Genomic DNA, 14049 nt, shown 5'->3' with positions numbered 1-14049 from the left:
AACATCTGTAGACCACCAAGGAAACACCTTGCCTGCCCAAGACACCATGGGAAGCAGGGCTGGCCTCCCTCCAGACATATGTTTCTCCTTTAATATGCCACAGACTTTTGTTCCTTTACTGGCTCATCCTCATAAGAAGCTTATGAGATGGCTACTGCTCCCAATCACTTGACTTGAGCTTAGATCCAATAAAGGGCTCAAGTACTAGAAACAGGATGTGGTTCAGCTCCATTTCCAACCAAATCTGGAAGTGGCTGAATTTTTCATGAGCCTTCAGAGCTTCTGTCACCAATAAGGCTCCTCCTGCAGCTGCTCAGAACAGCATGACACCTTCCTCCATGACACATTTCACTGTGGTCACTGAGTACTATGCTCAGAGCATGACCAACACTCACCTGCAAGGTTTGCTGGCTGTTTCCACAAGGTGATGTTGAGTCCCAGGAGACATGTGTGACTGAGCACAAAGCGATACTGAGCTCCAGGTTTCCCCAGGCAGTACAGAGGGAGCCTCACACCCATCTCTGGGCTTGGGGATCTGAGCTGGCCCATGCCCTAGAGGCCATGATTGGTCCTAGCTCATCATCTTGTCAGGGATCAGCCCCACAGAAAGGCCCAGCCTGTCTCCAATGCCAGTCTGGGTCCAGCCCAACACAGAAATTTCTAAACCCTGAAGCCCTGAGTGTTTTGTCCTGTAAATGAGGTGAAGTACAGTCTGCCCACTTACCTAAGCACATGACAACACAGATGTTTGCAACCCAGGGAACATCAGTGCTTCAGCAGTACAAGCACAAACACAGTCCTAAAAGCCTACTTTACTCATAAGCTGCTATCATTTTATTATAGCAGCAGAAAAGCACTTGTTATGCCACTCTCTCCTCTGATTAAAGGAGAGGAACCGCTCCAGCCTGTCATAACATTTGTTATGAACAAACAGCTTCCTACAGAAGGCTCAGAAGATGCGTTGCTGTAACACACACCAAATTATTTTCATTCATTAGCCTTCACATGCCACTCAAAAATCTCACCCCAATTACTTCGGCAGGCCAAGAGCTGGCAGCTTGAATTCCCCTGAATGCCAGCTCTTTTCAAGGGGAGTGCAGCGAAGCCAGACACAGGTAAGCAAGGCAGGGAGCAGGCTGATCTCACCTATCCACCAGTATTTCCTTGGCTGTGCAGCACCACTTGACACTCTTACCATTCCTGTAGGAGCCCCAGGAGCAGCCACTTTCTGAAATGGCTTTTAGTAAGGACAAGGCAGAAGAGACCTCTTTAATATCTGCAGATGTGCTTTACAGATGCAAATGGGCATTTTCTGTCCTTCCCACCCAGCCTCATGCTACTAAACCAAGCTAATGCTGCTGACCATTTCGCACCTTGAATCCATGAGGAGGGTGAATGACTGTGCCAGGGAAGACAATGCTAGCAGATTGGAAGGAATTTTGTTTCCAGGAGAAGTAGGTGGGCTCATTTTTGTGATCAAATATATTGCCACCAAGCCATAGAAAAACCACGGCTGGTTTTGTCCACACCATCCAAGCTCTGGAAACAATGTCTTCACCCCGAAATATCAAGCACAAAGCCACTCAGTTCCAGAAGGACGTAGTCACAGCAGCATGGGAGTAATATTGCCTGCTCAGACCCAGATGCTTCATCAGCCCCTGCTGCACTGCCCAGCTCCTCCATGCTCTGCCCTGGTCCCCCAAGAAGGGCCACTGCACTGAGACCAAGCCAGAAAAACCCAGCTGAGAGGAGCAGAGGAGAGAAGGAGATGCAGAAGGAGATGTAGGAGGAGATGCAGAAGCTGTAATCGAGCATCTGTGCAAGGATGACAGGCAGCAGGAAAGCAAATAGGTTTCCAGCCTTGAGCTGGTGCAGGAGGCAGTGAGCCTTCCTTAGGAGAGGGCCAGGCAGACATGGAATGGAAGCGGATCCAGGAGCCAAAAGCACCTCAGGCAAGGCTCTGGGTATGAGATCTGAGCAACTGGGTTTCTCATGCATCTGATGGCAGGCAAAGGGCTCTCCCACCTGGTGCTGCAAAGACATGCCATCCCTGGCAGGGGGAAGAAGAGGGGAAAACCTCTCCTCTGGCCCTCGGTGGTTTTAACTCTCTTCAAAATTCTCCTGTGACCCTCCAGACCCCTGACTGCCTCAGCCATGCCCCACTCCTCTAGCTCCAGGTCCCTCCAGCCTGCACAGGCACCAGCAGCTGCTGTGTGAGGATCTCAGCTCAGTTCAAAGAAGGTGAGACTGGTCAGCACCGTCCAGCAGCCCCTAGCTTTATTCCTCTCTGAACAAAGCTCTTGTACAGACCCGTCTCAGGCAGCTCCTTGCAGTCCCCCCAGGCTCCTTTGCACTACTCCTCCAGCGTGGCAGCAGCCTGCTCTTAGGGCTCAGTGTCCTCACTTTTCCCATGCTTAGGCAAAGGTACTGATCATAGGCACTGCAGTCTCCCCTGACTGTTCACACTTCCCTGCCACATCCACGCCGTCATGCTGTCCCATGCCCTCTCACAGGAGCTACGGGCACCTCCCCTGCTCATTGACAGGCGCCTGCCAGTGTCACCCCGACCCCGGAGCTCCATCCAGGAGCACCACCCCGAGCTGTGGCTCTATGGCCACCTCGGGCTCTGGGACAACACATCAGAGGCTTGCAGCTATTCATGCAGGTTAAGCACATGTTAAGCATTTGATGAAATTGAGACCATAACCATTCTTCTAATCCCCAACAAGGCTTGCCCTGCAGCTATTCTCTTGCCAACAAGAAGCAAGCACAAAGGCTGTGGAAAGGCTCCCCAAGCAGCAGATCTAAGGGCTTTTCTGGGCAAGGCTTACAGGGAGAAAAGGCATCAGCCTCCCATCAGCCCTCTGTGCTCTCGGGGAACACAGCACTCCCTAGCAAAGCCTCTTCTCTCTTATCAGCCAAAGGCATCGATGCTGAGGGCCAAACCAGGCTCTTCCTATAGCTTAGCCAGCATCTCTGCTGATGCTCAGGGAAGAAGGGAATTGAGCCTGCTCTCGCTGACAGGTCTCGGCTCTCTGGGACTAATAGGAATAAAGACAGTAAAGGCTTAGACTAGTCATTAGAGTCAGTAGATATGACTAAATGTATTCAGGAAGTGGATTTGCTGGAAGAAGACACAATTTCTTCCATCACTTTTCACATCTTGTTCGATTTGGTGTTGATTTTTTTTTGCTTTTAGTATGCTCTTATTTTGGGAGGGTAAATCATGAAAGAAGATTCTGAACTTTGGCCAGAATATGAAGCACAACAAAGTAGTACCAAGCCAAAGTCCCTCTTGCATAGGGTGCTAAACCCTTAAAGCTAGATTTTCAAAGGGATGTACATGTCTAAAAGCTGAAAATCAGCATCAAAAAGTACTTCAGTGGTTTTGTAGGACTGGTCCTTCCCAGCAACCAGAACAGGCCTGGGGTTCAGCAGCTCCTGCAGCAGCAGAATGGTGCCAGGTCCAGGAAGCCACGGCAGCTTCTTCATCCCCCCAGCTTCACCCCTCCTGTGAGCAGGCAAAGCAGAAAGCTTGAAGCAGAAAACATCAATGCTGGTGACTGGTAAACAGGGATAAGGACTGCAGCTGCAGAGCTCAAAACAGTGTGTAAGCAAAAACCCAGGGCTGTGATGCAGGGACTAAACAAGCTTGCAATTTGAGCCTCGTGATTTTCAAGACACTGTCTACAAGGTCTGCACTTACCAGGGGAATATTCAGGGGGCTGCACAGGGAAGAAACAACTGGTCTACAAAGAAGCTGTGCCAAATGAACATGACACCCCTATACACACATTGGTAATTATACTGGGAGCACCATCTTTTAGGAGCAACAGTGTGTTGTTTAAGGACACATCCAAGCTTTCAGCACTGCCTGGGGAGCTACAGTAGGATGTCTCAGAGGACAAAAAACAGGTCTAGCCTTACAGCTCATACAACTCACAGTGGCCTCAAGGATATTTGGAAATAAAATAACGCTACGCAAAAAAATTGTTACAGCAAATTGAAGAACTCGCAATAGCAGTAACTTTACACCTTACTCAAACATTCATTTGGAAAAAACCCAACACATTACAAATGGCTTATTTTCAGCTTTCTCTAGAACCCAAATTTTTGGAGGACAGGGTGGCTGGAATGTATTTGTCCCCTTCAATAGAGATGCAAGGGCTGGACAAACTGACAGGAGTCCATCTCCTCTTGGGATGCACACCTTCCCTCCTTGTTAGCTCAGCACCTTCACTCTTTTCCTTCCCAGTACAGGAGCACTACTGTATTAATGTATTATTAATGTATGTATTTCATTACTTTAAACTTCTGCCAACATCAAAACCTCCCTTTTCCTTTTCTTCCACCTAAATGCTCCCCACCTACCTTCTGCTCACAGCTAGGTGAGTTCATGCTGCCACGTGGCATTCCAGGCACCACCCTGGTTTTTGCTCTCCCCACTCCTGTGGAGCATTTGCTGATGATGCTGAGCCTCCTCACCTCACTCAAAACTCTTGACAATACACATGTCACAAGATGCCTGCACTGGGCCTTTCCCCTCCAGGTGGCTGTCCACCACAGTGCTCTGGAGCAAGTACGTACTTGATGATGCCCATCACTCCTCATGGTCAAACTACCACTCTAGCAGAAACTCCATGGGCAGAGTTTCATGCCGCCAAGCCAAGATGCCATCTCCCATATGTGCTAATTGCCAGTGCCTGGCATGGGGCAGATAGCAGCTGGGGGCACACTTGCTGCCCATGGGTAGGCAACTGAATGATAATCTTGGTGTCACCCACTCCATCAGCCTCCCAGCAAAGGGTGTTTTGCCACACATGTGAAAAATGACACAGAAGGCAAAAAAATGCTTTTTTGATCCCAGTGTATCCCCCTACTCTTTCCTGAACATGGCAAATACCTAATGAAGCCGAGCTGCTGAAGCACAGTCATCTGTGGGGAGAAGGACAGCCCAGCAGCACCTGCCAGCCCAGAGCAGCTCCAGGACACGACCTGTGCTCTGGTGCCCTGACACTGTCACCCCAACACCGGGCAGCACCGTGGCAGGATGTAATTAACCCGGCAGGACTCATGCTGGGAAGCCTTGACTCAGCTGGGCAACCTGAGCTGCAGGGCTCACCCCAGGCAAGCGAGGCCCATGGCACAGCACCCAGAGCTGGATCCCCTGTGCTGGCTTACTCTTTCCATAGGGCAGTGAGGGCCCCCTTCCAGTCCCACCCCGAGCCCCAGTACCAATCCCTGTGGTGTGATCCGGGACCCCATCTCACTCCCATGCACAGCTTGCATGTTGCTACTGGGATTTTTGGCTCAGACACTTTCAAGCAGAGCTTGTTTTGCCATGCAGGGTGCAATAAGGAGAGTGAGAGGAGCTTTTTGCCCTTGCGCTCGGAGCCTCACCTCTTTTCCTTCCTCATCGCCTCAAACACCTCATCGTCCTCTTCCACGTCCCTGTCCCGCAGCCCATCCTTTGAGCAGCTGGTGCCTGGGGCGGGTGGCTCCTCCGGTGTGCTGTTCCTCCTGCCTGGCGTGCCCACAAAACTTGGGTTGCTCTCACTGTCCTTCTGGCTCTCAATTGCTGAATCAACCTCCTCCTTCTCAGCCAGGATATCATCGATGTTGGTTTCACGATAGCACCTCAGTGGCACAGTGTCTAGGTCTGTCTCAGAGTACTTCACTGTCCTCCTTATAATCCCAGTTTCACAGGAGCCAGGCTTCTGGCTGCCCAAAGGAGACACTTCTATCTCCACCTCCACATGGCTCAGGTTGTGTTCAGGTAGCAACCCTGGTGGCTCGGTTGGCAGTGGGGAGACAGGCTTCTGGGGGAGCTCAGCCAGGGGAGCAGAGTCGGGGGCAGAGGAGCCTGCAAGGAAGGCCCAAGTGTTCAGAGACATGGGGAGCTGCAATGGGGAGCTCTGAGGAGCCGCTCCTGCAGCATCACACACACACACACACACACACACACACGCGCGCGCACCCCCAGAGTGCTGTCACATGTCATGGAATCATTAAGGCTGGAAAAGACCTCCAAGATAGTCAAGTCCAACCTTTGACCAAACACCACCATGGCAACAAAACCATAGCACTAAGTGCCATTCCAGTTGTTTCCTGAACACCTCCAGGAATAGAGACTCTACCATGTGATGGGCATGGGAGAACAGTGATGTGGAGGCAAAAGGAGAAACGGTATGAGAGGCAGAGACAGGCTGTCAGTGCTAGCGCATCTGCAGCCAGCCCTGAGACCATATCCAAACCCAAAAGCTCTTCTGCAGAGGCAGCCAGGGGCTCTTTTGCCACCTCTTTTTCATGGCCACATGGGACTTTGCAGGGAGGTTGGTACATGCATGATCTGACCCCAGGAGGACATAGGCTGGCCAGTCGTGGGGAAATCAGCCCTTTGGTGGGCACTGAGAAGACCCAAGGGATGTGCAGCCCCAGTATGAGTCCTGGCAACAATACGGACTTAAAAGGAGGGGTGGGCCAACCCAATGGCATCCACCTGCAACTTCTTACCTGTCTTTGGGGTATCTGAGGAGCCATAGAAGAATTCCCACTTGGCCTTGGCAATACGCTGGGCATGGGCGGAGCTCTGTCGGGGGTACAGCCAGGTGCTGCCCTGCAGAGAGGAGAGCAATGAGCAGGCAATGCATACCCAGGGCAGAGCCCACGTCCAGTGTAGGAGACCCTGGTACCTACCTGATGTCGGGGCTCTGGCTTCAGGGGACTCCTGGCGAAGGTGGGGAACTCCTCTGGCAGCCCATTGGTTAGGGATCGGCAGAGGCAGCTGGTGTCGAGGGCACAGAGCTCCTTCCCACAGGGACGTGTCTCCCCAGGGGTCCTGTCCCCGGCCAGGAGTGGGTCAGATGCAGAGGCCTCCAGCTTCAGCGTGTGCAGGAGCCGCTCCTGAGGCAGGGGCTGGGGCTGGGGGGATCCCACATCCCCCCCGAGCTCCAGACTGCGGCTGAGGCTGTAGGGGCCATTCTCCCAGCGGAGATGGGGGGTTGTCGGGCAACCCACGGTGCGCACGCTGGCCTTCTCAATGAAGCGGAAGGTGACCACGGAGCTGTGTCCCTCCGGGGTCGCCGCCACTGGTGGACTGCGGCTGCCCAGAGAGGCGACAGCCGGGCTGGGCCGGCCCCGCCGTGGGGTGCAGGGGGCGGTCAGTCGCCCCGCGCCTGGGCAGCTCCCGCTGCCGAAGGGCGCTGCCTCGGCCGGCCTGCGGGCCAAGGAGCCGGTGCTGTTGTAGAGGCCGAGGGGGCAGCGGCGAGCATCGGGCGCCAGGCCCTTGCGCAGCAGGTGGAGGCGGCCGGCGTTGAGGTTGGGGGTGAGGCAGGGCGGGGGGCTGCACCGCCCAGCCTCGGGGCTGTCCCCCACCAGCCAGGGCCTCCGGTTCACCCTGTGGGCAAAGGGCGGGGGAGAGGCAGTGCAGCCGTCTTCGGTGTGGAAGCGGACGGGTGCCCCTGCTTGGGCCATCCTGACAGAAGAGGGCACAGAGGTGTCAGGTCCAGAGCCCAGCAGGGTGGCACAGGCACAGCAAGGCAGGTTCCCAGCACCCCTGAGATGTCTGAGACAAGAGGCGATGCATCCTCAGGCAGCCCTGAAACAAGGGCAAGGAGCTGGTTAGGGAAGGGAAGGCACAGAAAAGAGTCTGAGGCCACGGGGAGGACAAGCCAAAGGTGCCCTGCCCTCGTGGCACAAGAAAGATATGCTCCAGCTGAGACAGCCCCCAGCAAATCCCGTCCTGCTGCAAGAAGCAGGCAAGGTTCATCAAGGGCATCTCACCAGCACCACTGCCTGGATGCTGGCAGCCCTTTGCTTGGTCCCCAGGCACCCACAGTGATTGCTTTCTCCCCAGGGCGCCAGGACGCTCAGGCACTTTCCCCACAGTCCAGCACCCCAGACACTAAAAGAGAGTGCACTATAAAATGGGTTTCATTCATTCTGCTTTAGGCTGAATATATTTACTACCCACAGCCTACAGCCTACTAAAATCACTTCAATAAGGGGAAAAAAAAGTATCTACTGTATCACTGAGACATCCTCCAACTATACTTGCTCAAGGAGTTTAATATGAGCAGCAAGGGCAAGGAGCCTCTCTCTTTGGAGGTCAGCCTGGGTTTAAACTGTGTCACACCAGCACATGTCGCAGCCGCTACTGATGGCGCAGACAGAGCTGTCAACACCAGTAGATCCAAAAAGCAGTGGTAAGAGACAATCTCAGCCTGGGGAAACACAGCAAGCCTGCCCTGCACATAGCTCATCCGCCTGCCTGTCTCTGCCCAGAGACCGTATACCTGGAGGTGAGACCAGCTACCCCACAGCAGCAGGTGGGTGGCTGCAGGGGAAGGCAGGACCTGGAGCTCCCATCAACCCCACTGGCAGGGCTGATGACATTTTCCTTTCTCCCATTGAAGCTAAAACTTGTACTTATCCTTCTCTGAGTTTCTTTGAATTCCTAATGTGCAGAGAAGACTCTGCCTTCACTGCTTGTGCCTTCTGACAGATGCCAAGATACTGACTCCCTCACTTTCATCATTTGAAAGTGAGAAACCATATGCCAGCTGCAAACAGGAGAGCATGATTTTCTTCTCCCTGTTTCTGAGTGCAAACCAGACAGGATTAAATTCCTAAAGGATATGGGGCTAAATTTTCAACAGTGTTTAGGCTCCAGAGATGCACAGACAAAACTCTTAATGAAATAACCCAAATCACACCTGTGGGGTAGGCGCCCATTTATCTGCACTATCACACTGCTGAAAAAATCTGTCCTGCTGAGCAACAGCAATCTCTAATTCACTCACTGCAAAATTTTATTCTCCTGATTCATTTATCATTTACTGTTTTTACAATCTTTTCTCCTGTTATGGTTGTGTTCACATTCAAGGTTGCTGAAGTTAACTGATAAATAATAAAGATGTGGGGTTTATGTATTTCAAATGAAATTCTACTTTTTATCTCAGTGCAGACTGACACACATGCCAAGGAAAAAAATTATCTCTAGGAATAGTTTTCTTTCACTGTAACATAACAAATCTACAAAAACCAGCCTATCTCAAAACATGTGAGCTATCACTAGAATAAATGGGATAAGCAGAATGTCCTCCTGGTTATTAAAATGGAGTTATCAAATTTAGAGTAAAGGTCATGCCTGCCTTTGACCCACCAAAGCTGGATGGCTACACCATGCAGTGGAGTGAGCTTTTCTTTAATAATGAAAGGTAAAAAGCACAAATGCAACTGAGATGAAAAACCAATGATGGAATGAGCTCCAGCTTCCTGCATGCTGATTTCAATTGTGAAACAAACAGATGCTCTTTAAATCACTGTGATGAATGGGTTGGGCTGTAAAGCACTGGTGGGCTGGAGAGAGCCTTGCTGGTCCCACCGCCTAAAGGCAGGAGAAGTCCTGCAAAGAAAAGCTCACAGGGTGTCTGCCTGGGCAACCCTGGGCATGAATTCAAAGAGAAAAACTCAAGAGCTGCAGTGTGATAGCCGGGAGCTGCACATCATTGGGGGATTAAATTTGTTCAATAAAACATCTCACAAGAAACTTGTTCCTCCTGGCTCTCCCTCCTTAACGGCCAAACAGATGTCCAGGGATGCTTCCTGGCCATTGCTTGGAGCCATACCCAGTGCAACAGGGGATGGCTTCTCCCCATGCAAGCGCTTGCCTGGCAGAATGGGGTGATGCGGAGCGAAGGCAGCAGGCAGCAGGAACTGCTTACGCTGCGGGGGAAGCGCACACCCACGCCACGGGAGTGTGGGGACAAGGCGTAGGAGCTGGGGGAGGATGAGAAGGGATTGGGCAAAGAAAGGGACAGAGATGGGAGAGAGGCTGGGGGTTAAATTCACACAACGGGCCGTATTTGTGTGCTGGACATGGAACCCATGGCAGAGAATGGGGGAAACCGGGCTGTGGCTGCCGGGATACCTGAGGGGGCTAGGATGGACCCCGGGAGATGACTCTGCCCTCCGGAGGGACACAGAGCAGTTTGAGGAGATGAAGTGGTGACCGAAGCGGGATGTCTGGAGGCCCTGGGGCTATGGGGCAAACAGGTGTCCGCTTTCTGGTGTGTTGTCTAGGCAGGGGACGTGTCCCCACCTTGGAGCTGAGGCTGAACATGCTCTTCACTCCCCGGCCCCCCCTGCCCGGCTTCCCTCACCAGGCACCTCCCGTCTCGGCGGGATCAGCCCTGAGTGGATGTGACATCCATCCGGATGAGGAGGGAGCACCCCCGGCCAGGGGGGCTGCGAAGCCGCCGGCCGCGATCTCCCTGCCTGGGCATCGGCCCCGCGCCCGTCCCTCCGCACGGGCACACCGGGGCCGGAGCGGGTCTCGGCCCCGCCGGGTGCCACCGCAGCCCCGTGCCGCCGCGCGCCGGTCACCGCCGCCGGGAGGGCGCAGAGCCGCCCCGGTTCCTGCAACAACTGCTGCAACTTTCCCCGCTCCCCCGACGCCTCGCTCCGGCCTCCGGTCCCCGCCGCGCCCCGCCCCGCTCCGCTCCGCTCCCCGCGTCTCACCGGCAGTGCCGCCGCCGCATCCTGCGCGCCGCTGCTCCGCGCTGCCGCCCGCACGGCTCGGCTCGGCTGGGCTCGGCTCGGCTCGGCTCGGCTCGGCTCGGCTGGGCTCGGCTCGGCTCGGCCTGGCCCGGCCCGCCCCGTCGGGCGCGGCGCGGTACAGTACGATACAGTACGATACAGTGCAGTGCAGTGCAGTGCAGTGCAGTGCAGTGCAGTGCAGCGCAGTACGGTACGGTACAGCACCGTGCCACCGGCCGCAACCCGCCGCTCCCTGCCGCGCTAATCCCGGCCCGGGGCTGTCACTGCGCCCCGCTGACAGCCACGGCAGCCAATGGAAAACCCCCTCCGGGGCCCGCGCCCCGCCCCCTTCGGTGGCGCCGGCACACGAGGAGCGGCCGAATTCACACCGGAGCGCGTGTCCTCATGTGCGGGCAGGCCGGCGGGTCCCTCACCCGTGTAGCATCCTGCACATGCTCGGGTCCCGGTGTACACACCCCTTGTGCCAGTGCGAACCTGGCCTCGTGCACTGGCAGCGCGACCCCGGGTGCCGGTGTGCCGTTCCAATGCCACGCCACTCACGTCCCCATGTCCTGGTGCGCATATCTCCGTTCATCAGCGTGCAACACCGACATGAACGGCCTGTCCCTGCTCAGCTGCATGCAAGGTACTATGTGAGCACTGGCACGCGTCATGCATGAGCATGCACGGCCTGTGCGTTGTGCCCTATGCCAAAGTGTACAGGCTCCCCTGTGCCCCGCCACTGCTTAAGAATCACGAGGATGAGAAGACAAAAGCTGCCATGTGGTCTAGGCCATCAACCAACATCAGCAAGTCCTTGCCTTAGAGCACAGGCTCTGTGCCAGGGACTTACCTCTCCAAAGGTCATCACCCTAAGCACACTACAGCCATGAGTGTCAAGGTGTCTCAGGCCAGCAGGAACTTGATGTCATGGTGTCACTAGGCACCTCAAGGATGGTAAATGCCATACCAATCTCAGGAAACCACTTCTAGATACAAGGGGGGAAAATTGCCTATCCTTTGTCTGCTGCCTTGGCATGGGGGCTCCACTGGCACCAACAGCACGTATGAGTAGAGCTCATATGGGACAGCTGGGTACCAAAGTGAGGGGTGCTGTGGCAGGTCTTCAGGACCCTGTACTGCCAGCGCACTGGGTCTGCGTGTGGCAGCCACTGGGACTGGCAGCCAGCACTTTGCGCCCTTACAGGTTGCCAGATCGATTTGCTATTAAACAGCACTTTATTACCCAGCCCAGCAATCATTATTAAATGTGTGTGAGAGAAGAAGCCCAGGGGAGCTGGGGCTTCATGTGCACATCGTGTCTGCAAGAGAATTTGGGAAGAGCTGCCTCTCCTTGCTGCTTTCCCTGCCTGCAGCAAGTCCAGCTCCATGCTCATCTGCCCCCACCGGCATCCAGAAAGTGTGTCTCCTTCTGCCCTCCCAGGCATGGGGGAAAAGCATCAGGCTGGGAAGGCTTTCCTCATATTTAATGCATCAAAGTGCTGCCATTTTCTCCTTCCTTCTCCAGGCTCCTGCCTGTGAGGGGCCTCTCTCCCCCACACCGAGGACTGTGGGTCTCGGCTGCCTTACACACAGCCGGCTTTTCTGGCAGACTCCAAGAAGCTGGGCTACTTAGGGGCCTCACTGCTGAAGGATCAACGACCTGATTCCTTCAGCAGCTTCTTGATGGCAGGAGGGCGGGGAGGGGGAAGGCTTTTCTCTAAGCCACAGCCAGAGTGAAATATTTAACCAAGTGGAAGAGCTCAGAGCTTTCCCAGTGTGTCCATACCAGGATGAGGCACGTCTGTGCCTTCCCAGCACCTGCAGGCAGCCCTGCTGAGAGCTGCAAAAGGTAAGAGAGAGGTCTTTTCCTGCCACCCCGACTGGAGATCCAGACCATTCTCAGAAAACACATTTCTGTCCAAAACACGTGTTTCCCCTGCCGTAGCAGTAGCCGTTGCTCTCCCTACAGTGTCCTGTTCCATATCCCACTCACCTTCCTACAGCCCTATAACTCATGAAAGATATGTCCACATACATGGGTCTAGCCAGCACTGACATAAGCCCCACTTGGATCAGGATTTTCAGGATTTAGCCCTGGCTCTCCTGATCCCTCCTGCTGTGAATCCCTCCCCAGCTGATGCAGGACAGGAGGGAGCAGAAAACCCTTCTAGCAGATGACAGAAGGGGACAAGGTGTCCCCCACACTCCATCTCCCAGCCCCAATCCAGTGGGCTTAGCTAGAGAGATAGGAGTGCAGTGCACTGGGAACCCTCTTTACCATCATTTGGGTACTTCAGGACCTCCAGTCCTTGCCTGCAGGTACCATGTCCTTCCTGTATTAGAGTCCACTCAACTCCATGTCATCCCTTTCAGCCTCCCAGCCCTGCAACAGGCAGCTTCCAGGAGTTTTTAAAATATTGCCAGCACTGTCCTTGGTCATGTTCATAAGTCTGCAATACAGTTTTTCCCTCCCAAAGGCAGAAGGGTCTGGGTATCATCAAGGCAGCACAGCGATGAACTTCCGAAGAGATCAACCTGATGTGTAACAGTGTCCCAACAATGATACAGATCTAGGTGAAATTAGGGTGAAGAGGGGTTAGACAAGAGCTCCTTCCCACAGGAGGCTCCAGGAGACGCTCATGCTCGGCTTGCCCTATGGCACATGGATCAGTCTCTAGAAAGGTGCTGCAGCTGCAGCTGCAGCTCCACTTGGGGTGAACACCCCAGTGCATCCCAGGGCTGCTTCTCTGAGGCTATGGGCACTGTCAGCGCCATCTCCTCTCTGGTGTGTTTTGTGCTTAAGGCATTGCAAAGGGTACAAAGGCATATTCTGCCGCACTGCTGTGGGGCTGTATTGTAGCCCCAGGGCACAGTGTAGGCCTGCAAGGGGGGGACAGTCAATCCATCAGCAGATGGGCTCTTCTCACCCAACTGACTGGAAGCATCATGGAAATAGCAACTCCAGCCACGCAATCGATGAGTCCCAGTGAAAGCAAGGGAAGCTGAACTCCCCTTATCTCTTCGTTGAGGGCTCCAGGGCAACCAATTAGGTTGCATGTGTTCCCTCAGGGCCTAGACATAACTACATGGCTCTAATTAATGCCTTCTGTCTCTAGTGCTAACACCCAACTACATCCTAGTCATATATTAAAAAAGCAATTGCAGCAAAAGCCAAGTCTTTAATGGGCTGATGCACTTATCTGTTATTCCACCAGACTTGTGGTTAAAGATAAATGGCGAAAATACCCTCCCTTGGACAGTCCTATACAAATGCTGTTTTGCAGCTTAGTCAGGGCAAAAAGACAGTGCTGGAGATCCTTCCCGAAGCCTCTTCCACCCAAACCTGGCACAGGGGAGGGCAAACCTGTACTGTCCTGTGCCTCTTGCAGCTCCCCTGCATGGGGCACTCATGTGGGACCACGGCAAGATTATTCAGGGTGAAAGGCATTCTAGAAGAGGATACAGACTGTAAAATGTCTTACCAGAGAGAAGAGCCTGTGCAAACTA

General features: G+C 54.0%; 1 protein-coding gene across 3 annotated transcripts in view; it reads right to left on the bottom strand.

The window, feature by feature from the left end:
- PSD (pleckstrin and Sec7 domain containing) overlaps window positions 1-14049 on the bottom strand; it is a 45735-nt gene that overhangs the window by 27463 nt on the left and 4223 nt on the right. For 2 of the 3 annotated variants that reach the window (XM_048312111.1, XM_048312112.1), the window contains 3 exons: window positions 6697-7597; window positions 6514-6616; window positions 5401-5863 (listed from right to left, as the gene is read on the bottom strand). In XM_048312111.1, the coding sequence (XP_048168068.1) occupies window positions 5401-5863; window positions 6514-6616; window positions 6697-7473 (1343 nt within the window). In that variant the 5' untranslated portion in view covers window positions 7474-7597. Of the gene's footprint in view, window positions 1-5400; window positions 5864-6513; window positions 6617-6696; window positions 7598-10521; window positions 10608-14049 lie in introns of those variants that run through there. The other variant, XM_048312114.1, reaches the window with a different exon arrangement.

Source organism: Corvus hawaiiensis, chromosome 8 (genome assembly GCF_020740725.1).
Source record: "Corvus hawaiiensis isolate bCorHaw1 chromosome 8, bCorHaw1.pri.cur, whole genome shotgun sequence".
NCBI classification, from domain to species: Eukaryota; Metazoa; Chordata; class Aves; order Passeriformes; family Corvidae; genus Corvus; species Corvus hawaiiensis.
The sequence above is the reverse complement of the archived record's forward strand: the minus strand, read 5'-3'. Positions and strand labels throughout refer to the sequence as shown.